Source organism: Orbicella franksi, chromosome 8 (assembly GCF_964199315.1).
Source record: "Orbicella franksi chromosome 8, jaOrbFran1.1, whole genome shotgun sequence".
Classification (NCBI taxonomy): domain Eukaryota; kingdom Metazoa; phylum Cnidaria; class Anthozoa; order Scleractinia; family Merulinidae; genus Orbicella; species Orbicella franksi.
Window position 1 is genome coordinate 6,935,198 of NC_138152.1, and position 25,845 is coordinate 6,961,042.

The following is a 25,845-nucleotide window of genomic DNA, read 5'->3' on the forward strand; positions in this document are numbered from 1 at the left end:
CTATATATATATATACATACATACATACATACATACATAGATAGATAGATAGATAGATAGATAGATAGATAGATAGATAGATAGATAGATAGATAGATAGATATAAAAACGTTTGATAAAGCAAGGACGGACAACTTCTGACGGTAAAAAAAGTTAAAACGTTAAAAATTTAATAGAAAAAAAAAAAAATATATATATATATATATATATATATATATATATTATATTGTTTAGTACGTAGACTAACATAAAACATAATTTTCACCTTTACTGTCCCTGAAGGGAGAAGATCTTCAATAATAGCAGGGTTGCCATGGGTCAGGAAATGGGCAAAGGAAAAAAAGTTTTCAAGGTCAGGGAAAAGTCAGGAGGGAAAAGTCAGGGAAAGTGAAATTATAACACCAGAGATTTAAATGCCATTGTATGTTTTAAAGTATTCTTTTTGGTCAGTGCTAAAAAGACTACCACACATAGACAAGTCTGTATGCATTATTTTTATTTTTGTCAATAAATTATTTTGTGACCTTGATCATCACATAAAGTTGGAATTATGTTAGGATCCTAAAATAATTTACTAAACATTAAAATACATTACACCATGAAGGAAAAGTTGTTCTCTTGGTTTTCTGATGAAATGTGCCCTTGAGTATACAGCGAGAGTCCCAGCTAACATTTATTGAAACACATTGCATCCTTAATAAAAGTTTGCAATAACACCCAACAGTGTAGCGTGTTACCATTTGAAAGATAGAAAGCAGCACATTCATTTTTGTACTGCTTGTTAGGCCGTGCAAGGTGGTTCAAACAGAAATGTAACCTCATCACGTTACCATTCAAAAGACAACTTTGCAAGCTACTCAAGCATTGCTTGTTGGTTTTTAATTATATTTTTTGGTGACATTTCACATTCAGCTTAAAAGTAGAGTAACATACACACAGATCACTCTTGTCTCAATTATGTTATACTCCAACACTGCAGGAACTCCTGTACATATATGCAGTCTGACCTTATCTACATTTTTATAGAACCATACATTGGGAGAACTATTTAATATAATAATATTATTATAAACAGACCTCACACTGACTGTCTTGTCTCATATATTTATAACACTAAAGTACAGCCAGTAGTCAGTTGTCTTAGGCCCAGGTAAGTCTTTAGCCAGGGTTTAGCCTTTGCACAGAACAAAACTGAGATATTTTAAGCTACCTGAAGTAAACCTATTGTCAATTTTGAGAGACAAGTGAAAGTATGTCTGTTTATAGTTATGAAACCATTGGGAGCACAAATTTGTTGCTCAAAGTAAAACAAAAGAAACCCATATGGAATTGGGTATGATAAAATGACATACATGTAAAGATTCTTATCAAACAAAGGAAATAGACAATTTAGTGACTTCTTAATTAACACCACCTCTAAAATAGTATGGTGAAAGAGTTTTTATTTTGTGCAATAGACCAAATGTTTCTTTTGGTTTATTGGCTAGCTATGTGGGAAAAAAAGAAAGAAATAGCACAGAAAAAAAAATAATGAAATCCCACTTATTCCACCTCTAATTCCATATGGTGTGTGAATTCCGCTTGTGATCCCATGTGGGGTGAACGGTTTCCGCACCTGGTCTGCGGCAGAATGTGCCATTCCCACAGTTGGGGGGGGGGGGGAGGGAGAGTTCCGTGTGGGACTGTCTTTTACTCCCATGCCAAAGCTCTCATGCATCCCACACTGGGATCCCATGTGGGATGGGTGGAATTGATCCTGGTTTGACTCTACCCACTCTAGAGAGTATTATTCATCAATAACTGATATGTTTCATGTAATTTTACCAAGCTTGTCATTGGTTGTTGCTTACACACCAAGAGCATAACTGTACAAGTAAGCAGAAGTAACTGGTCTAAAATTTTATGAAAAGACAAAAATTGTACATTTTATGAGTATAACAATCCACTCAGGGTTATTAGCCCATTGGACCATGATGTGTTGCAACTTGGTTACCACATCAAATAATTTAAATAACATTTTAACTAACGCAGCTAAAATGTCTTAAATACAGAAACTTGTAAGTGAAACAATGTCACAACAGAAAAAAAAAACGAATTACCTAGAGCCATGAACATTATCATTGGCAATACCAACTTAAAAGTACCAAAAACCAGTCAGAAGTACATGCATTAAAATTGAGAAAGTTTAAAATTTAACAAAAATTGAAGTAACAGTTGACTGAAATTTTAAGTAGTATTGAACATTTCTTTAAAAAACTTCAAAAAGTAAAAATATACCATACAACAGAAAATTAAACATTTTGTACAATATTATATTCTCTATACAGTCTTAAGCACCCTGGAAATTTATTGGACTGAAAATTTTGATGTTTAAGATTACTTAATAATGATAATAATTAAAAAAAAACCTTCTTGTTGCCAAATAATAATGAAATCAGTTGGTGACAATTAAACAGAATAATTCTGTGTTAAGAGCAGTAACCACTGTTTGATGGCATTGCATAAAATTAGTAGTCATGTCCAACAAAAATTAATATTGATCACAGATTTCTCTTTTCATGACTTGTTATTTTTTTTCTGTTGTTTCAGGAACCATTGGTTTTAATAAATATTACATTTTAGCGATTTGGCAGTTTCATATTCTTTGGTGCATAAATTTGACCTGTGAACTATAAATGGAGATAACTGCAACTACAAAAAATTGGTACTACTCAACAACTTCTCTGAAAAGAATTTGCAGGAAAGAGTACACCACAAGGAAATTCCTTAAGATTTTGATCATCAAATTTATCGTCACATGCTCCATTTTTTTTGAATCTGCAACTAAAACCAAGGATGAGTGAAACAGCCTGAAAGAGACTCACACACGTTTCAGCTGATATCTGTGATTATTAGTGACTAGTTTTTCTGACTCTGTACAAGAAAGAGCTGACACATCGCTGTCATTATTAATCGCACTGATCAATGACGTTCTCATTTAATTGAGCATATTGATTATGTTACGTTTCACCCTCACTGCTGTCATTGTCAATCATGCTGAGATACTCCTGTAGTGCTGATAACTGAAGGTCATCTTGGTGACCATGATCTATGACTTCATCTTGAGTGATGTCTGCATCGCTCTGGCTGTTGTTCAATTCACCTGCAGAAACTTGTAAATGGTGCTGTGAGCCATCTAGTTGGTCACCTGAAAAATGCAGTTCCACATAAAAGTTAATAAAATGTGTCCTTAAGGTGTTACAGTTACATCCAATAGATAAACTGTTAAAGTAATAGAAGCTTGCCCAGAATAGCTTTGCTAGCTGTGAGCTACTAAGGCTTGCAATCCAAATATGTATTAATAAAGTTACTGTTACTGTTAAAATATGACCTGCTAACAAATGCAGACATCCCACAAAGAGAATTAGTAGAAGTCTCAAGGCTCACGTACGAACACACACAATCTTTTCACTCATCACTTGCCTGAACAGATAATAATAAATATTTATAACTTATTAAAAGAAACCAGATTTTAGATTACCAAAAATAACTAAAACTGACCCAACACAGCATCAAACGAGTACTTGGTGATGTCCACAGGCTGGTTAATCCAGTCGTTTTCTTCAACGTCTGTGATGGTGGCTCGCCACCGAGGATCAGGGTGCAACAGCCAACAGATAATAAACATGAGGTCTAATAAAAACAACAACAGTTGAATCACCTGACAATGATGTAGCTTAGAGCAGTTTTCAATTTGTAAAACCAAAACCACTCTTGAATAGTCAATCACAAAGGACATGGACACTCCAGTGAACCAATCAAAACTCCAAGCAAGTACATGAAACAAATGCAAAGTGTGGGAAAATGCCTGCGAGCAAGTCAGGATTGGTTTTGGTTTTACTTCTGACTGAATGACAAAATGGCATGAGTTTTTTTCTAAGCCAATCATGTAGCATAGTAATGCAAACCCTGAGCAAATGTAAATTACTTTCAACATTCAAGTCAAAACAGCTCTATGGAGCTTAATATTATTATGCACAACTATTAGTTTGACAATAAAAATAAAGAGCTCGGCCAACAGGAGTCATTTAAACAGGACTCTAGTAACATTTATTTATAATATTTTGTTGCTGAGCCTGTCAAGCACTTGTTTCTCTTCCACTTGTAAGTGTTCATATCAGAGAAGTGTGTTGTGCCCAAAGTAATGGTGTACATGTATGACATTTGCAGACCCCAGACTACAGACTACATTTCCATTAGTGAGAGCTACATGTAACCATAAACACATTAACCTGAGTGCTATTCAGGCTACAGTAGTTACCTGAGTGATATTCATGCTAACCTGAGCACTATTTAGGCCTAAATGCAGTCTGCAGTCTGCAAATGTCTTACATGGCCAAAGTAAGTCTGGGTTGCATGCTAATAACTATTTCACTGATAGTAAAATGTGAAAAAAATTTATAAGTATGCATAATCCCAGAATTCTTTCACACAATATTTATTTTCTAATAAACACTTTTTTAAAACAAAAAGATCAAAAAGTATACATTAAAGGAAAGAGGCTGAGGGCAAAAAAGCACCCAATCACACTTAAAGTTATTAGATTTCTGTTTCAAAGTCAACTCCATATCAAAATTAAGCATCATTTTATTCCGTAATTTTGCGCAGAATCCTTAATCAGAGATCAGTGAGGAAGGTGTGGTTCAGTGTATCCTCAAACAATTCTTACCATGTGAAACACCAAACGGGGGGTGGAGTTCAGCTCTGATGGTCTCCTCGACATCATAGAATGGATTCTCACCAAACACGAGAGTATACAACGTGACACCCATTGACCACAGTTCTAACTGTGGCCCCGCATATCTGCAAAATACAGAAAAAGTCTAAGACATTCTAATTAAGCCATGCTTTTCAATAACACGCGACCTGAAGTTCAAAACCTAACTAATGACTGCGTTTTTTGCTGCCATGTATCACAATAAAAAAAGATGAAAGACGAAAAGATGATTAAAGATGAAACCAAGAGTGAAAAAACCTGCAGAGAAATCAAGGCTAAACTGCTAAACACAGATTTCAGTAAGTTAAACTCACTTATTTCCCATCAAGACTTCTGGTGAACAGTACTCCATTGTACCACAGAATGTAGAAAACTTTTTTCCTTCCTCCATGTATGCCGCTGATCCAAAGTCAATCAGCTTGATGTGAAATTTGTCATTCAAAATGATATTCTCATCCTGTAATGTCAATCATGCCACATATATCAGAATGACATGATGTACATCACATAACTGCAGTTGTCCTGAAGCTCTGTACGGTGGCTTCCAAGACTAGAGGTACAATTAACTGGTCATTGTTCAGTGGTCACCATTGTACCAAGGTTCACAGTAACAAGACAGTACAGATACACATAGGAAAGGTAAGGTAATGTTGAAGTCTGCATACAAGCCAAGTGGCCCATCAGGCCAGAGCTTATCCCGGTTTCTGCAGCATGAAGTGACTAGGAGTATTTCTACTCCCCCCGGATGGGATGCTAGTCCATCACAGGGTTACACCCAGCATTAAATTTGCCTGTACCCGTACACCTGGGAGAGTAACATACCCACAAACACAATCCCCTACCAGGACAGGGCTTGTATCCAGACCGCTAGATCCGGAGTCAAGTGCACTAGCCATCAGGTCACCGTACCTCCAGAAACCAGCATAAGGTTGCAATAAAATATCCTAGTAGTTGTTAAGGCTTTCATTGAGGGCTGTAACCTGTCACACCTGTTACAGCTGAGTATGCTTGATTTTACTCTGATGCTGCAGGTGAAATTGTCTGTTGTTGATAGAATTCACCCACAAAGTAACAAGTTTGCTACTGGTGTGGAGAACAAGGCCACAGGTGACTCAAAATTTGATGACTGCCCTGGTTCCAAAAAGTGGACAACTGTAAAGAGGTGACTACTGTAAGAAGATTTTCACCAGTACAGGTACTGTTTTACTTGAACCATGAATGCAGACTACACATGACTATTCTTTTGACAACTGACAGCATGACACTGTTCAAAACTCTGGCATGTGACATAGAACGGCCTATTGCTAATAAAGATCAAACACATTGCCACTCAAAATTCCCTACGTCAAATGTAATGTTGACAAGATGCCAGTTATTTATCACTTTGTCTGTTTCTCTCTCACCTTCACGTCACGATGAACAATGCTTCTGCTATGAAGGAAAGATACAGCAGAAACAACCTATGACAGAACAAAATAATATCAAAATTTTAACTCCTGACGGTCTGACATGACAATTTTTTTTTATTGACCCAGCTGAAACTACAATGAGCAACAGAAGTATTGTTCACTTCACAGTAAAATTCCATTTTTGAGCATCTTGGAAACATTTTCCTCTCCCACTTTTCCCCTAAAGACTGCACAGACCACAGCACCTACACAGCATTGAATTGGAGGGCCGGGGGGTATCAGAGAATTAATGCTAGGTGCAAATGAAATAGAATAACACCTGTTACCTATCGAAAAGTGTAATTTTCTAAAAGTGTCTCAACTCTTTTTGTCACCCATTGTAGCTTAATTTAGATTTAAAACATGTTTAGCAACAAGTTAAAATGTACATCAAGTGTATCAAGTACAAGAGGGAGGGGATATCCATGAGACAAAAACAATATTAGTTTTATTGACATTTAATGTTTGAAGAGTTGTAATTTGATGGACTCCTTGGAACTGGTAAGTCAAGAGGTGAAGGGGCTGACCGAAGGAGACATGGAGATGTGCAGTGAAACAGGACATGACAGAGCAGGGTTGGAGTAACACAGTTGGTGAAAGACAGCTGCCTGTGGCATTCTTTGGTGGCAACCTTAAAAAGTATGCACAATCGTGAATGATGAGGATTGATTGATAACAAATTGTACCTTTCACACTGCACAAATACATGTGTTCAGGAAAAAAAAAAGTTGCTTCACCTGTCTAAATAAGTAACTACAGAGAGCTTCATCTGTTGCTGGCTGCCTGTCAATAAATTCAAACAGATCCATCCCACTTCCATGCTTCTCCATAACCATTTGGAAGAACTCTTCATTTTCAAAAGCCTCTACCATCTATGATAAAGACAAACAACAAATGGATCAAATTGATCTGTAAATTTCTACAAGCGGATCTTGTGTACTAAAGGCATCTGCGGTCAAGTGTTGATCGATACCCTTGATTGACCCTTGATCGATACTCAATCAATACTCCATAGACACCTCAGTTGACACTCAATCAACACTCCATCGACATCTCAGTCGACACTCGGTCGACACTCGGTCGACTATCAACCAACTGTTGATCAAGTGTCGATAGATTGTCCACCGAGTATCGATCAGGATGACGATCGAGTACTGATGGAGATGTCGATCAAGGGTATTGAGCCTAAACCTAAGTCTTGATAAGCTCTTCTTGACTGTATTCAAAATGTTATCATACTATAAGGTTTTTGGGTAACTTTATTTTTGCCACTACTGCTCAAATGTTGACTGGAAACCATCTTAATCTCATATTAAGTTTCTCTTCTGCGCCATCCATTGATTTGACATAGGGAGAATGTAAAGATGAGATTTACCTTGACAATATTTGGGTGTTTGAGCTTTGCCAGCAGAGCAATCTCCAAAGGAATTGAGCCCAACACAGGATCATCAATCCAACAGTCAGCCAGTATTTTTGCTTTTCTAATGAACTTGACAATAACCTGGAAATAAAAGTAAAAGAAAGGAGGCTTGCATAAATCAGTCCCTTCCTCTGCAAATCAGATCTTTGCATTGAACTGTCCAACACTTGAGCAGGGTCCGAAATTAACTTTTTTCGGCAGGCGCCAACTGGCGACTGAAATTTTTTTTCCAGTCGCCAAATGGAGAAATGTGGTCGCCGAAAAGTGGCAATAAAATTTTTACTTTGCAGCGAAACACAAACCAAAATTTTTGGTCGCCACGGGCTTGCCGGCAAAACATTTGCAATCGATGTAATCAGGAATCAAACCAGTGCTGAAATCATCTTTTGACCACTTTGACAGATCTACATTTCCACCTTTTGACACCCAGAGAATATCTAAATCTTCATCTAATTTCTTCGCAATGTTCCGTCTCCACCTTGTAATAAATTGCGGAAAGATTTCAGAATATCTTTGGACACCACATCGCCTGGATAAATATTCATGGCGAAAGAACGCACATGGTGTCTTGCACCCGCAATATGTATGTTATGGGAAACCGCTGAAAAAATATGGCAATGAAGCTTCGCACTGGTCGTCACTGTGAGATGTTGTGGTAGATTTATAATAACAGGAAAATCGGTTTTATACTTCAAAAGCAGCGGAAAGGTAAAAAGGAAGGGACCAATTGGCGGGCGGCTTTGAATTTTATTTTAATCGATTTGGCTGAAAATCAAAGTTATTGTTAGTGTAATTATCGTGGCGACCAGTTGTGAAATTCTGGTTGCCAGTGCAAAATTTTCAGTCGCATTGGCGACCAGGAAAGCGCAGTTTCGGACCCTGTTGAGGTAATTTTGGTTTCTGTTATGGATACAAGATTTACCCAATAATAACGGACACTGTAGAATCATGTAACTATTCAGTTAAGTAGTGCAAAAAATACGTAAAGTTTGTTTAAGAACATTCACCCAGTATTTGATCAGTTTGTTTTAATTGTCTATTCCAGTGATACAAAGATGATGTACATGTAATAGTGAGGTGTCCGCATCACATGTAGATCTATGTAAAGCATACTAACAAGTGACAGTTTCACCTCCAACAATAGTATTTTGAATTTCATGAAATACAAATTAACATAACAACAATAGCAACAAAACAGAATGTTACCTTAACTCCATCCGATCTCCTCTGACCCACTTTAACAAATCCAAATGCACCTTTTCCTATAGACTGCAGGGTGATGTACCTCTCGTCATACCGGCCACGCCCAGGTGATGGTTCTTCTCTAACACTACTCTCATTCAAATGATGGCTGAGCTGTGAGTAAAGATTGCATCCTTCATTTTCATTGAACAAATGCTCTTAAGAATGCTCAGTTTCATGTAGCTATTGACAGCTACATGTACATATGTTTTTGTAATGCAAAAAGGAGTTTAAAACATGTATTACAGTTACACCATTAAACAAGCTGGTAATGCTAATAAAAACACTTGAGAAATGCAGAAAACATTTTCTTGCAACTCTTGTTTTCTTCCTTTTTCTTGTGTTCTCAAATTTCAATTATAGGCTTTTGGGATCATGTGTAGTAAAGCAAGGCAGGGAAAAAAAATTTGAAATTCATTTGCCCAGTAGGCCAGTACATTTCAGTTTTCAGTTTTCCCCACTAAAATATTACTTGCCCAATAGGCATGCAATGTTCATACCTTATCAACTACATCATTAACTAGCTAAGTCAGAGATAGACTACACCAGAGGACAAATGCAATCAAAACTGTATGCTTGGATTTTAAATTAGTCCATGCTTTCAATTCATTGATTTGTTCATCTTTCAGTCTTAAGTTTTTGATCAGAAAAAAATGAACCAACAAGACTACTGTGGCTAATTTCACTTGCCAACCAGACCACCAAACTTCCATTTTCACTGACCCAGGAGCAAAATTTACTTGCCCTGGGCAATCTGACCTGTTTTTTTCCTGCCCTGTAAAGGCATCCGCAGTTATGTGTCGATTGACACTCAGTTGACACTCAATCAACACTCTATCAACATCTCGATTGACACTCAATCGAAAGTCAGCCGACAGTCAGCCGTGCCGACCAACTCATACACATATGTATCGATCAACACTCAATAGCACATCTGCAAAAATTAGTCAACTTTCAACACTGCCAACTGAGATGTTGATCGAGTGTCGATCGCATGTCAACCGAGGTGTCGATCTAGTATTGATCAAGTAGTGATCAAGGGTTGAATGACACTTGACCACAGATGCCTTTAGAACACATGATCCAGCTTTTGTTTGCTATAGGAGGTTGCCTGTCCACTTACCTCTGCTATACTGGCCACTGAGAACTCTGTGCTGTTAAAGCTTGCTGCTAAAGCAAAACTGCTTGTTGATCGTCCACCTTCTGCTTCCTCCTCAGGGTCACGTGATATCCACGCACAATATAGGACACGCCCATCATTTAATTCTATTTTCTTAATCTGTTGACAAGAATCAAAAAGAGCACCAACAATGGTTCCTAATCAAATTCTTATGCACAAAAAAGGTGCTAGATTGCTGATTTAGCTCTGAGGGTAATTAACTTGTGAACAAAATGTGTGAATAACTCCAATATTAGCAACCAAACAATTCTGGGATTTCTTGATAATTAATTCATAGCTTACTAAATGAAAAGAGTTTTCACAAACACTTTGACTCATAAATAAATTCAAAACAAACTTAATTTGAAATAAACTTCTCAACTTTGCTTTTAAACATAATTATTACAACTACTTAACCATAATATAACTGAATCACAATACACAACCGTAAAATTAGGTTTAAAATCAAGTGTTTTCCAGCTAGCCAATTGGATGTACCGTGGAACCCCACCTTACAGCCAACCTGATGATACAGCCACCTTGTTATTACAGCCACTTTATTCTGGCCTGAACAGAAGCTCGGTCCGTCATTTTTGCATTTAAAGAACCCCAGCCTTTTAATATGACCACCCCATTGATACAGCCAGATTTTTGTGGCCCACTGGGAGCCAGATTAACAGGGTTCCACTGCATATAAATTATGTATAATTTATTTTATTTAATAAAACTGTTCATTGAACCTGAAAGATAATTCCCAGAGGTGATCCATCTTTGTGCTTAGCTCTACCAACAAAGCTTCCTTCACACACAGGTTGAAAGGGTGATGGAACATCTGTGCACTGTAAGCTTGTCACCATGTTTGGCGTCGATGTCAAACCTTCTAGTTTGAACTCACCATCATCTGGTGGAGTCGGCAATCTCTTTGGTGAGTCATTTTGGCTATGTGACTCTGCCAGTGATGTATCGACAGATGAGCGGTTTTCATTAGTACTCGGAAGTGAATATGTTTCACTCGTGTTTGCTGATGACTGAGGACTTGAAGACTGTTGTACTGTAAAATAACAAAATGTCACTACATGCACATGTACATATTGTGCGCAATTAACAAATGTACTGAACAGATAACTTTATACTCTATGGCAAACTTCTCCAACAGTGTAACTCTATTGCTTTTGCCAGTCAACCAGGACAGACCTTGTGCTTTCAACAGTAGTTGAAACAAAAGTAGAGGGTACCATATGAATGTTATTGAAGATTTCAATAGGCCATTTCTGAGTTACCTTGTGACCCTGTTTCAAAACGAGTCTTCATGCAAAACCTTTCATACGAAAATGAGTTTGATTTTCATGAAAATGAATCAGTAGGCGGAACTTATTTTTATATGAATGGTTTCGCACCAAGACTTGTTTGGACACAGATGTAAAAGGCAACTCAGAAATGGCTTATTGCTCGCTTTCCAGCAACCTCTTTCTACATGTTAATAAATATATACAAATCATGTCAGTTTTTGAGATTTTACCTTCAGTTAACACTCACAAAATAGTAGTGCCAATGCCTTTGGACTTGGTAGCCATGCAATCTCATTAGGCACCTAACATTATTTGTTTAATATAATTTGTTTAAATCCATAGGGGAAAATTTAAGAGAAAATTAAAGAAAACCCAGTAGTGAGATGAACTTTAGACTGGAATTGCTTTTGAAGAGGTTACTTTATGCAAGCTCAATCCATGACTAGAGGCTATAAATACCTTCACTATTGTTTTCAGGTGGTTTCAGCTCATCATCTATTTCATTTTCCTTATTGCAAATTTCCTTTTCATTTTGACAACTTGAGAAGGAGCCTGCTAAAGATTCTTTGTCTTGAACTTGACATTCTGTTAGTGGCGTAGATGCGCCATCAGCTGGTGATGATACAGCAACAGGTCCAACATGTTGAACATGTCTTTCTTCTTCAATCTCTAACCGCACCTTTTCCAGGCTTGCACTCCTGTCATCAATCCCACTGTCCTCAGCATTTGTTACTAAAGTAAATGAACCAGACTCGAGGGATGGAAATCTGGATTCATCAAGACTGTTACCTACATGTACTTTGCTGTCACCAAAGTTTGCGACCATACTTTCTTTGTCAAGAAATGTGCTGTTCATCGGTGGCGACTGTACATCTCTGGAACCAGGTCTGTTTGTTTTACATGTGATACTCTCTACTGTGGAATGGGAGCTGCTTAGACCCATACTGGTGCTGAGAGAACTTGTAATGGAGTCATCCAGATTTTTCCCATCTGGGGAAAAGGGATTCAAATTACATCATTACTACCTTTTAAAAAGATAATTATCTGTGTTCCGCTGAGCATACAACGTGATTGTAAATTTCTACCGACAGATCCACAATCTTAGATTTGCATGTTAAAACACTAGACCTCAAGCTCGAAGAACTAAAGGTCAACAAAATCTATAAGTCTCCTGTGCCCTCCTCCTCCATCCACGTACATACACATAAATGGGCAACTGCAACAATGCGTTTGTGCCTGTGAAGGACATTCAGAAGGGCTGGAAGCTCCTTTTTGCTCCTTTTCAAGAGCTGGAGAATAAGTCCTTTGAAAGTTAAAGCTGTGGAGGTCCAGTTGCCTAAAAGCTAGTGCATTGGACTCTGGATCAAGCAGTCTAGGTTCAAGCCCTGGTTGTGTTCTTGGGCAAGACACTATATCCTCACAGTCCCTCTCTTCACCCAGGTGTACCAATGGGAGGGATGGTCAGGAGTAACCCTACAATGGACTAGCATCCCAACTGAGGGGAGTAGAAATACTCTTAGATGCTTAATGCTATGGAAACCAGGATAACCTTTGGTTGTATGGACCACTTGGCCCAATGCAGACTTAACCTCACTTCATGCTAAAGTTGCAGAGACGTACAGAGTTATAAGGTTTCACTTTGATTATTCCATTGTTGTCGTCGTTGTATTATCCCATTTAACCAAGTAAGAACTTAAAAGACATAGAATAGTTAAAAGGCAAAAGTCACTGGCCCAGGCTACCGATGAAAATAATCTAATGTTCGAAACTAATTTACCTGAACTTCCTCCACTGTAGCTACTTGATTTTGAATCCAGTTCACGTGAGTAGATTACAGTGCTCTTCCGATCATTGTCCAGCAAGCCATCGTCATAGTCATCATCAAACTCATCATCCTCATCGTCAAATGGTGGAAGAGGCATACTGTTATCATCTATGTCGTCCATGTCGTCGTAGAAGTTTGGAATGAGATCAGTCATATGCTGAGATGGAAATATGAGTGAGTGTCAAAGTAAACAACCTAATTTGTTAGCTGCATAGGAAGCAATAATATTGGAATTTTGGAATTATTCAAAATATGACTCGTAATATTTAATTAACAATTATTGGACAAGTTTCTGATTTGTCAGTGACAAGGAGATCAATTATTTGCTAAAGCCAAAGGTTGAGGCAAATCATTGATCTGGGACACAATGACAAATCATTATATTTTGCAATAACCTAGTTCAATTATTGTTTTATCATTTAATCATCAAGTTTATTTTCAGATGCAAATCACTCTGACAGCTCAGGGAAGCGATCTACTATAATAATTATTATTTCACCCAGGAGCATTGTCACAATTATGTATGAGCAGAATATTATTTACAGCAAAACACATTTTACTGGCACTACACATGAGCAGAACATTATTTGTCGGCAGTTATTTGCAGGTCATTTGGTGGGCTCTCAGCCAATGAAAAGGAAGAAAAAATAAATCAAATGATAACAGTGCTTATTTTGTATAGCCCAGTGGCTGAATATTGGCAGTCTCAAATCTTCAATATATAAAGTGAAATGGTTTAATTTGATTTTACTTTTCACTGTGAAACACTAGGAAATAGGAATGAAACTGGTTTAAGGAGTTGGAAACCAAAACTAAATTTTTAAATTTTACCTTTCCAACAAGCTCGTTCTCATGATAGCCAAAGAGCATCAGTGAGAAATTATGATTACAGGAATGGATGATGCCATCAGCTGTGAATGTTACCAGTCCACTGATGTTGGCAAACACCCATACCATTCCCTTGTAGAACAGTTGATCATCAGCAAAGTCTTTGTCACGATCAAGCTTCTTCAGATCCTTTCCGTACTTGGGTTTTAGTGTGATGCTAAGAGGAAATGTTGCACCATCTTTTGTTCTCCCTGTAGCTCTTTGTTTCTTGACATGCTTTAAGAAAAAAAATGGAGAAAAAAATTCATTCATGAACCTACAAAAACCTACTGTTAATAACAAGACCATTTTTAACAGGCCTCAAATAACATAAATGAAAACAAGTACATTATATAAACAATATTCTCCATTTGACTTTTAAATAAATTATCTCCAGATATATTGTTTGCAGAAATTATTTGTTCCAAGAAGCAAAAAGTTTTCTGAGAGCAAAGCTTGAGGAAAACTGTGAGGTTTGAGGAACAGATACATGTAATGCCCAGGAACAAATATCTGAGCATATTTGTAACATGGAAGCTATTATGTCTATTATCCTTCATATATTTTTTGTAACACATGGAATCTTAAAATTTGGAGAATATCCTCAGATATTCCCCAGGTTTAGCTGGGGCATATTTAGTCATGTGATGCATCTAGTCCAATCATGTGGGTGCAAAAATATTTGATTGATTATTACTACTAATATCATAATTGTACACCAAACAGTAGTAGCTATCACTTTGTACATAGCTTTAGAATTGGCGACTTTCTCAGTAAACATAGTCTGGATCATATGTATTAAAGGCATCCTAGTCAAGTGTTGATTGACACCCTTGATCAGCCCACAATCAACACTCAATCAACATCTCAATCAATACTCGGTCGATGCTAGATTAACAGTTGATCGACATCTCCATTGACACTCGATCAAAACTTGATCGACTGTCGGTCAATAGTTGGCAGAGTGTCAACCAACTCATATACATGTATAGATCGACACTCGATGGTGTGGCTGTGAAAATTAGTCAACTGTCGACCAACTGTCAATCAAGATGTCGATAGAGTGTTGACAGAGTATCAATCAAGTGTTGACAGAGGTGTCGATCAAGGTTCGATCAAGGTTTGATCAAGGGTATCGATCTAGACTTGTCCGAAGATGCCTTTAGTACACATGATCCATATTCCCACTGAAAATTCATCCAACAAGGCAACAACCAGGCTTTGGCCTCAACTTCAAGTCACAGACTTATATTATCTACCACAAACCTTGTTCATATTTGTGCCTGATGGCAGCTGTAGAGCAGGGATCAGTTTTGTTACATTGACTCCAACCACATCTGAAGGAACATGGTAACCATACAGAGACGAAAGTTCTTGGTCACAGTCCACTATGATCCCCTGGAAGGAAGTTATTCTGAATGACTTTAAGTGGTAGATTTGCATGTACTGCACATTGCAATAGCATACAAACTCTGAAGTTCAAAATCTTAAAACTAAAAACTTAAATTTAATTTTTCACTACCATCAATCTTTTTATAATTTTAAATAATTACAGTCAATGAAACTTGAAAAAAAAAGAAACTAACATTTGACATCTACCAATGATAACCACAGACATTACTGTTTGAACCAATCAAAGATTATTCATAGGTAAAGTAACTGGATCATGCATATACATGTAAAGGCAGCCATGGTCAAGTGTTCATCAACACCCTCAATCGACTCTTGATCAACTCTCGAGCAACATCTCCATCAACATTTTTCTAAGAGTGATACCAGGTCAACACTAGACTGCCGCTCAATCGACTGCCACTCAATCTCAATCGACACTTGCTCAACAGTTTGCAGAGTGTAGACCAACTCATACATATCCATCGACACTCTATGGCATGTCTATGAAAATCAGTCGACTCTTGACTGAATGTCAACTGAGATGTCAGTCAAGTGTTGATCAAGTATTGATCAAGATGTCATTCCAGTGCCGACTAAGTTGTCAATGGAGTATTGATTAAGGGTATCAATCGACACCCGACCAGAGATGCCTTAAGTACACATGATCCAAGCAATTAATAGCATTAAACTTGTACAGTTTAAACACTTTTATACTGGACTAATGGATTACAAAATCTGCCACCAGCCCTTATGACTGTTGTGAGTGAATTTACATGATGGTTGCCATTGCCTTCTATAATTATACCTCTGCATCAAAAAGAACCATGGCTGTTTTCCTCTCTACAGGTTCCATGACAGCAATGCACCGTGGCTCCTCTTCCCAAGTCAGTTTCTTCATCCAAACAGAGACAGGGAAGACTATTCCACAGCTATCAACAGCTTCCAACTACAACATAATAAAATTAGAAGCATTGACATGAGGCAATAAAACATATGGCTTGTTGAAAGAAACTCTACACTGACTAAAAAGCATGCCTTTTACATTAAGACAGCAGCAAATCAGTGTTAGTTTAAGAGAGCTTGTACAGCACTAAAACTGAAAGATCCGCTCCTCTTTTTCAGATTCTCAGTACCCTGAGCATTCTCAGTTAAAGGCTGCCAAAAGCTGCCAGGTTTCGTCTTCTCTCTTAGCTACTTGCAAGAACCTGTCACGTGTAGGCCCAAGCCTTATACACAGGTCAAGGGAAATACCAAAAACAGATTTACAACTTATGGAAGGAAATCTTCAGGTCCATCACTATAATACATGTACTTCTTCACTGGTATTCAAGAATAAAAGTAAAAATATTTCAATCATTAGATTATGTACTCAAACTCCAATTCCAACGTCTTTTTCTTTTTTGATTCTATCGTCACTCTACATGTACATGTAGCTATTTATAATATAATGTTTTATGAAATAACTGAGCTACTATGTGCACTCTCATTGGTCGATACGTGTGTTTGGATGAGAGTATGTAAACATGGTTGTGACATTTCAGATTTACACGTAGTTTTGAGAATTATTTTATAAAAGCAATAGAGCATTTTTTCCATGTTTACATAGCCTCATCTAAACACTTGGGGCACTGGGAGAATTCTCAAAAGTTATGCATAACTGTCTCGAATTCTCCCGACCCTCCTGGTGTTTAGATTAGGCTATGTAAACACAGAAAAAGTGCTCTATGGCATAAATAATATACTGGTACATGTAGCTTTATAAAATGCCACTGGACTTGAACTGGCAAAGATGAAAATTATCACTTTGAAATCAAATCATGAAATAATCAAAGACTGCATTCCATCAAACACTTACCACTTTCCCATTGACCATGACTACTGCGCCACTAGCTTCAATATGCTGCTCAACAAGGGCTTCTTGTTTCTCTTTGTGCACGTCGGCAAAAAGCTGCGACATTTTGATACCGATAAGCTGTTGCGTGGAGTAGCCAAACAGTTCGGCTGCCATGTCATTAGCTGTCAAAATTTCTGATGTTCTAGCATTGATTGCGACAATTGCTTTGTTCTGTAAAACAAAAAAATAGGTTGAAACAATACAAAATGCAAATGCATGTTTTAAAAGAGGACCTTTACAAGCTGTTACTTTCAAACTGTTTGTACCTTAGTGTTATGAAAAAGTAAAGAATAATAGAGGGTTGGATAGAAACATAATGATTATAATAAAATTTAATAAATGATATTGCTACCATCTTCTAATTTACACTGTAAATACACTGTACATGACTACTTCTCAAATTTAGCAGGGCTTATTATGGCTGGGTGTGCATGATGGGTCCTTGATACTACGGGTTAACTTGCCTGTTGTTGATACAATTCGCCCACAAAGTAACAAGTTTGTTACACATGTGAAGATCAAGGCTACAAATGAAACAAACTTAATGACAGCCCCATTCAGGGTTTCAAGTAGCTCACTTTTAAAACGAGTAATTTCAGAGGGCTAATGAAGATAGGCAAGGGCAGATTTAGTATGCAAGCATTGTTAAAATCATCTAAATTTTATTCTATGTGAGAGTAAAAAAGTCCAACTGGCTTATTAGTTAAAGCACTACTGAAACGAAATTTTCGTACTCTCTTTTATTAGCCCAATCTATAGTTTCAAACATGCTTAAAATAATGGTGAACTTTATTTCTGTCAAATCCTAATGGAAAGTGCTTTTGGTAACTGCCGAAATCGACTTTTTGGAGCAAAACTGTGTCCGGACACTGGAATCGAGTTACATGTAAAGGACCTCATGACGTCACTGGTTGTATTCACGTAGGAACCGTTATAGATTCTCTCTTGTTTTCTCTTGATTTATTCAAGTTTATAATTCATATTGTCGATACCTAACAGTTTTCTACCTTGTAATTTCTGTCCAGCCTTGACAGGAAATACACATCATAAATGTTGGAGGGTGCCAAAGAGTGTAGATTCACCAAAATGAATGCTACAGATTTCAACAGCTCAGTATACTTTTCGAGCATCTTGAGTACTCGATTGGAGACTTCGAAGATGAGTGTGGCAACTTTTATATCACGTCCTGAAGCCTAAACACGATATATCGTCATCTGTTTTCAGCCTGGTTCTGAAATTTGGATTCTCACGTTTATCACAGGTCGATTGACAAGGTTCGAATATATCCTTGGCAACTTTACTGCCTTAAAAGCGGTAAGCGGCTAAGTGCATCAGCCATCCACACAATCACGAAGTTATTAACGGTCCTCAAGCTTTGAGTTGGGTACTTCTTTGCACACAGATGGCATCTTTTTATGATACTAATAAGTGAGAGTTGTTGTGGTAGACAAAGAATATCTTTGAAAATCATGATCCACAGCAGGGTTTGCTTTATCGCTGCTTACGTATCAGTGTAAACAAAGTGGGAATTTCGCTTCGGTCTCTTTTACACGTATCTCTCAATTGCACTATTTCACAGCCAATGGATTATTTTGAGTTCTATAGCACATACTTATATCTCTGATCTTCATTTAAAAGCAATTCGTTAAAACGTCACTAGTTTACAGTCCTTTCGAAGGTTTATTAAACAGAATCTGAACTAAATTTGCATATATGAACTTTCACCGCAGACATTGTCACGCTTTCTCTCATTTCCTGAAAACATACCTGTAGGGTCATGGCAGCTTAGTTTACCTTTGTAGTTTTAAATTTGCTCCCTCCATATAAAAGAAGAGGGTTTCTTAAATTGTTGCTGTTGTGATACCTTGTAGGATGTAGCAGATACAACTCGACTAAAGGTCACTGTAGCACAATCTCTTCTGCAGTGAAACTCACAAAGCGTACGGTTTCCTCGACAAAGCGAAGCAACTAAAAAACTCAAAGCGTTGTTGCTGTGATTTGTGCCACAGCACTCCAGAAAATATTTTCAAAAGCCGCTTTCTCTTGTTTTCATGTCTTTTTTACTTTATGAGTGTAGATATTGTTTAATTGAGTGCTGGCCATTTGACCAAGTGTCCTGACCATTTTGCGATTTAAGAACTCGCACTCATTTGCTTGCTTACATAAAATATCCTGGAAATATCCAATTAAACAGACTGAAAAGCCCCAGGATCGACTCTCCACCTCTTCATGTCTAAGGCTACTGTTATTATCTGCTTTACAGCTCTGAGATGTCCTTAAGATGTGTTTTTGGAGGGGCTTCGAACAGTATTCTCTTCTCCCATAATCACTCTAAATTTTCAGCTCGGCATGAGAGGAATACAACCAATGACGTCACTACACCGTTTTGGCTGCGCCAAGATGGCCTCCAATTTTGGGCTTAACCAGCCAACTTCAAACTGCTGAAAAAGCAGTTTTCACTTACCGTATGTGAAAAAAAGTCTGCAGTGTTTCCAGGCAAGGTTGAAACTTTATTACTAAGCAAAAATCTCATATACAAAAATTTTGTTTCAGTAGCAGTTAATAAGTGTTCAACCCCACTTTCTGTAGCATGAAACAGCTAGGAGTATTTCTCCCTCGCCTGGATGTGATGCTAGTCCATTATAGGGTACTCCCCCACCCTGAGAGATATTCTGTCACATTGCCCCAACAATTTGCTGGTAAACATTTAAATAGTCCCAGAGAGGAACTGTGAGAGCACTTTTTGCTTTCATTGATATCGGCCAACCACAAGCATCAGCGGTTAGAATTGAAACATCACCTTAAAATATGTATAACAGATATTTTTTTATTTGCTTGACGTACAGTAATCTACATGAGATCATGATATGGTAATCGCAAAAAAATTGGATGTCGTCATTTTTTCACCACATTTTAGCCATCTGAAAGCGTGAAATTATCCTTCCAGCTAGGTCAGAAACCACGGGGGGTTAGCATCTGGGAATAGTCGTGCTGTGACGTCAAAACAAGAATGTAAGTCTACATCCTCACCCTCCACGGTTTCTGACCTAACCAGAAGTGATATTTTATGTTTTCAGATGGCTATTAAAAAAACCAACAATGTCCAATTTTTTTTCAACTTTCATATCACGCTCTCATGAAGGTTTCACCTAGCAAATGAGGTATCAAGGTACATACAGGATTTCTGACAGTGGTCGGAAAGACAGCTCCTGTTCCAGCTCCACCAACAAAGTTGTAAAACTGCCACGAAGATGACAATCGTGGATCAGCGGGAGTCGGCAGAAAGGAGCCTCGGCAATGGCCAGGGGAATAACTGAAGCTGTGCAATGAATCACCTGTGAAATAAAACAATATATAAAAATAAATTTAACAATTTAAAAAAACAGCAAACAGTCGGAACTGAAATGTGCTTTTCCATAAAATATTCAAACCTAGCCCACGGAAGGCCACTGGAAGTTCCAAGGGGGTAGCTGGTCTTACATGCCAACACTTTCAAAGGAAAGTATAAAGCTGAACTGGAAGAGGGGTGGGGTCAGGTTCAAACCAAGACACCTTCTGTGAGGGGGTACATGTAGGCTATTTTCTGGAACAGCACAAAGACGTGAAAAATGTTCTTTTGACTGAAAGTGAACATTTGAAAGATCCATTGATGAATGAATTTATTTTTGAACTCACTTGATATCTGATCCAGATTCCTGTTAGGTTTGAAAACGTCCATGTTGTGTTCATCTAACTTTGCTTTTGGCTTGTATGCTTTAGGGAATGTAGCATTCAGATCCAAGGAATCTTGTAGTGCAGTGCTAAGGCCAAGCTCTGCAGCTCGGTCCTTTTTGGTTGGTCTGATACGATCAAGAGGGGAGGGATAAGATGGGGTCCCAAACAAGAATGACCCTGCAACAGGACCTGACTTCAAATTCAGCGACTTGCCAAGTAATTTATTCTGAAAAAAAATACAAAGATATGTTTTAGTAAATTAAGTAACTACGGTAGTCTACCATACCATAGACAGATTTGACAAATATTTTCCAGGGATAAAAGAGACGAAAGGTCTTGTCAGAGCTTACAGTGTAAAGCCTACTAAACAACTGATTAGTAGCCACTCAGCTGTGTTCTATTAGAAATCTGCGAATCGTATATTCAATTTGGTTCTCTCATCATTTTCTATCAATTAGATGATTTAGCTGGTAGATAATGACTGCATGCACCCTGCTCTTGAAAGTGAAAATCATTCTGAATTAATTTAAAGCTTAAAAATACACAAAATTGAAAGTTATGTGCTGTAATCCTTAAGAGTATCTACTAAAACATTACAAGACTACTGGCTCACGTTTTCTATGAACAACAGTCAACTTGGTTATACCTTATTGGGAATTCGCTCCCAGAAAACTCGGGTTCATACTGTAGTTCAATCATTGAATAGGTAGTACAAGCGTAGGTTAAATTTTAATACAATTAAGAAAAAAATCAGGATTAAATTTGGCATTAAAGCAATAAGATCCATGCGCAACCAAAGCCATAATGATCACGTGACCATTTCAATATGGCCCTGATGTTGATTTCCACTGTACTCTGCAGAAATGGCTGCTGGTGTGCTCTCACAAATTTAACTCTCCATCCAATCACACTCTTTTCTTGAAATTAAGAAAATTTTAAAAAGAAAGCTGTTGATATTTATACTGCACCATAGAAACATGCATGGAATGTTAGGAGAATGAGTGATACTGTTGAAACACAAGCGATAGGTTAGTTTTCACAGCTTTTCCATGTTCTTCCAAACGTCCGCGCATGCATCATTTCTAGCAACGTAAAAAGTTCTGAATTTGAGCTAGAAAACACTTTGAGTAAAAGAACTGAATACCACTTGCTTATTTTGATTTGCCAGTCAACACAGCTCACATAGGTTCTATGTTTCCTTTTGAAGAGACAAAAAAGCTTTTACCATGCACATGTACAGTCTCACGGTGTTTTCTAACAAAAAACAGAAAAATTAGATCTAAATTTATGAAAATGGCCAATAATGAGGACCTTCAAGAACTTTCAGTTCCCTAGTTTGAAATAAATTGAACACACATTTTAAAGGCTTGTACAATACACAATATGGACAAGTAATGTTTCCACTATATACATGTATTAGATCAGGACAATCTAAAAATATGCTTTCAGTGGTAGGTCATCTTATTTGCATGTGTAATCGAAAGCGATTAACTAAAACTAGAAACAAAATAACCGGACTGAAATGAGAAATTTTGCCTTTGCGGCTTCAGATGCCAAGGTTATGTGAATTCTGAAAATCTGGCCAATGTTGAAGTACAGGAAAGTTCTGTTTCTCTCCTGTGTACTGCATCTGTGAGGCACAAAGAGATAAATAATAAAATATTCTTGAACTTTCCGGATGTCACGTAGTCGTTAATCATGAGGAAAGTTTAGTGCTGAACTCACAACAAAAACATCGATCTTTTCATGGGCACAAATGTCAACATTGTACAGACTTCCAAAAATTTAGAAAATAAAAGGCAACATTCGCAATATATATTCTATTTCGCTTATTCATATTTTAGAAGCTGTAATCCTAGCTGACAATTAAGATATGCGTAAGCCAAAAGGAATGTTTTCTTCAATGTACCATGTCGATTTCTCCCATTTATCGATAGTTCACTGCAATCGATCGAACTTACAGAGTTGACGTTCGTATTAAAAGTCAAAGCTTACAAAAGCGCTTTTCAGAATGGGTTATCTTGCTCGATTTAATTCGATTTCAAAATGCACAGGTGCAACGGCAGTAATTATGCATACAGATTTTAAAAATAACGCTTACAACTTAAACTGAACGTTACTATGAGAAAGTGCGTCGGTTGTTAAAAGGTAAGCTGGTTACAAAGGCACTTTAGCGATAAGCATATGTCCTTGAAACTACTGTTCTGTTAGAGGAAATTTCAAAATCCTGACAAAGCATCGTCCTCCTGATTTATCGGGATGATTTTAAAGCATTTTGAAACCGATGTAAGCATGTATTGTTCCGCTGGCATAAACACACTCTGCCGGCCCACAACGACAAATGAATCATGAAAGTCCTGCAAGCTAAAATCACACTAAGAATTAAAGAATTGTCATACCAATGGTGTCTTAGCTCTAGTAGGCGAAGCCTTCACGTTTGACGGATCAGGAGACATGGTTTTCCGCAGTAGAGGGACGCTTTGTGGCCGCGGAGGCAAAGGAGATTTTGAAGTCGTCGCCATGTTTGATCTTTTCAAATCATTCTGCGCGCCTAAATCATCGGAAGTAGTCGGATAACCCGAGTGAGTTCCGATTATCTCCGACTTTTTCAAGCGAACTCTCCCCTGGCTGTCGGTGTACTTTGAAAATGATAAAAATATTATATTATAATATATGTTATGTCGAATAACATCCTGACATAGCAACATATATTATCCATCCCTCTTTTTTAACCAGACAGACACTTTTCATCTTTTTCAGATTCTTTTGTCTGGATTTGACTGTATCAAGGTTACAGCCTGAAAAGCTCAAAATCTATCGCAGAAAACCAAGTTAGTAAAGTCGTCTGTGACCATTTTTCAACCGAGTCTTTCACAATGAATAATTTAAACAATGCTTAACTTATTTGGACCGATGTTTATTGATTTTTCTGTGATGTTATTAATCGTAGAGTCTCACTAAAATATCTGAACTCACCATGCCATTGCGTGCACGGCTGATATCAAATAGTTTGCCGCCTAAATGGCCTTCGAGAATTGTATTCACCCAAAATTCGACAAAGTATAAGCAATTAAAGATCTATTTGAACTAGAAATAATGTGTCTAACGCTTTATGCATACAGCGAACAATGTACTATGCACAACAGAAAACAATCAAAATGTACACAACACAAATCAATAGTTAAAAACAGAAATCTAAATTTCATCCACAAGACACAGGCCTTGTTCCCACTAACGACATATTGTGAACTGAACATCCTGACATACCAACATATATTATAATCTCTTGTAGCAACATAACAGCATGAACATAACGACATAAAGAAAAAACTGATCTTTTCCTTATGTGTTAAAGTCGATGTTCATATTACTGACATAAGCGATTATGTCGTTATGCCGCTAGTATGAACTTGGCCACACACTGCTTGATTTTCGAAGTCAGAAACTGAACATTGAGCGCAAAATTTAACTTAAAGATGATTTAATTCTGGCTTGCGAGATGGGATAAACAAACATCAATTATCCCAGTAATCAAAAGAACAGAGGGTGTGTTTTGTTATAAACCATTATTCAAAAACACATGATCTTTGATCGTTTCCTTTAAAAAACTGAATAGTTCACCTCATTTTCTAGGCTCTGTAATTCAGCTCTGAAGAAAAAGAAACATCACCCCTCGATTGCACTCTAATTCTGTATATAATCTATGTTTTATAGAGGAGAGAAAATGTTTAAATTTAAGCATATTCAAGTTGCCACTCGTCTTTTTGTAATCATTTACAATAGTACCGCCTGCAGCACGAAGTTAGCCTCAAAAAAACTGATCCAGTAGGCCCAGTTTGAAAAATCGTGAAATCAATTTGAATTTCTTCACAAAATAACGTATATGAGTACCACAATCCATTTTTCATTACAAGACAGTTATTTCTTCGATGATTTCTGATTTTGTTGGTTTTGTTTTCGCGAACAGCATTAAACACTGTTTAATTATCATGGTTATCTGTACTTAGGATTTCGACGATGTTAACCTAAATTAGTTTACCAATCTGAGTTTTAAAAATAATTATTATTTAATCGATTATCTGATTCTTGATGATGAAACTTGAGATCATTTACAGCGGACCAACGTTTCATTCCGCAAATGAACGCGAACTGGCGACCACGACAAAAAACGAAAGTACGTAACATTACAAACGAGCTATTATTACATTATACTGACCTTTGCAAACCACTTACCTGATGTTTTCAAGCGATATCTAGATTTCCGCGTTTTCAACGCTATCCAGGCTGCACATTAAATATTTCGCAAAAAATGTCAGCGAAAATCGTCGAAAATTAGTATAAACAGATAGTATCTGTGAGCGCAACTTATTTTATCGATTGCGTGCGCGAGTTGAATAGATACGTCAATGATAATCAGACTATTTCAGATGCGCAGCTTCCTCTTTTGATTGCCGAAATTTTTTTAGCAAAGCCTTGCGGTTTGGTTCTGGATTGTTGCTTTAGAAATACCGCTGGGGGATCTACGGTACAGAACGGCCTATGACGTCACACCATGTATCACCAGGTTTTACAATATAATCTATCCTACATGTGAGGTAATTTCAGGCAATTAGTTATTTAGTAAAGAGGCCAAATGGAAGTCGGGGGACCCTAGATCCTGTGGATGTCCACTTTTTAAAGAAAATTACTTTCATTTTTCACATGTTGCTCTATAAATGGTTCATTTGAGCAGATCCTGTAGCACATTTTGGATGCCCACTTTTCCGGTTAAATCCTGGCTAAAAGCCTGTGTCAGGCATGTCATGGGTTGCGTTTCCATACCCCTAAGATAGTTTGCTT

General features: G+C 37.4%; 1 protein-coding gene across 1 annotated transcript; it reads right to left on the reverse strand.

Moving 5' to 3' along the window:
* Window positions 1-207: 207 nt before the first annotated feature.
* LOC145494443 (PAS domain-containing serine/threonine-protein kinase-like) lies at window positions 208-23,901 on the reverse strand. Its single transcript, XM_081473917.1, has 19 exons — window positions 23,406-23,901; window positions 20,968-21,232; window positions 20,470-20,627; window positions 17,254-17,463; window positions 16,204-16,344; window positions 15,273-15,404; window positions 13,971-14,243; window positions 13,092-13,296; window positions 11,774-12,304; window positions 10,766-11,076; window positions 9,990-10,145; window positions 8,831-8,980; window positions 7,580-7,705; window positions 6,942-7,076; window positions 6,160-6,216; window positions 5,071-5,213; window positions 4,709-4,842; window positions 3,541-3,672; window positions 208-3,187 (listed from the first exon to the last, which is right to left on the reverse strand). Exons 1-19 carry the CDS (start codon window positions 23,712-23,714, stop codon window positions 3,000-3,002), a joined length of 3,756 nt encoding a protein of 1,251 aa, XP_081330043.1. The 5' UTR covers window positions 23,715-23,901; the 3' UTR covers window positions 208-2,999.
* Window positions 23,902-25,845: the final 1,944 nt, after the last annotated feature.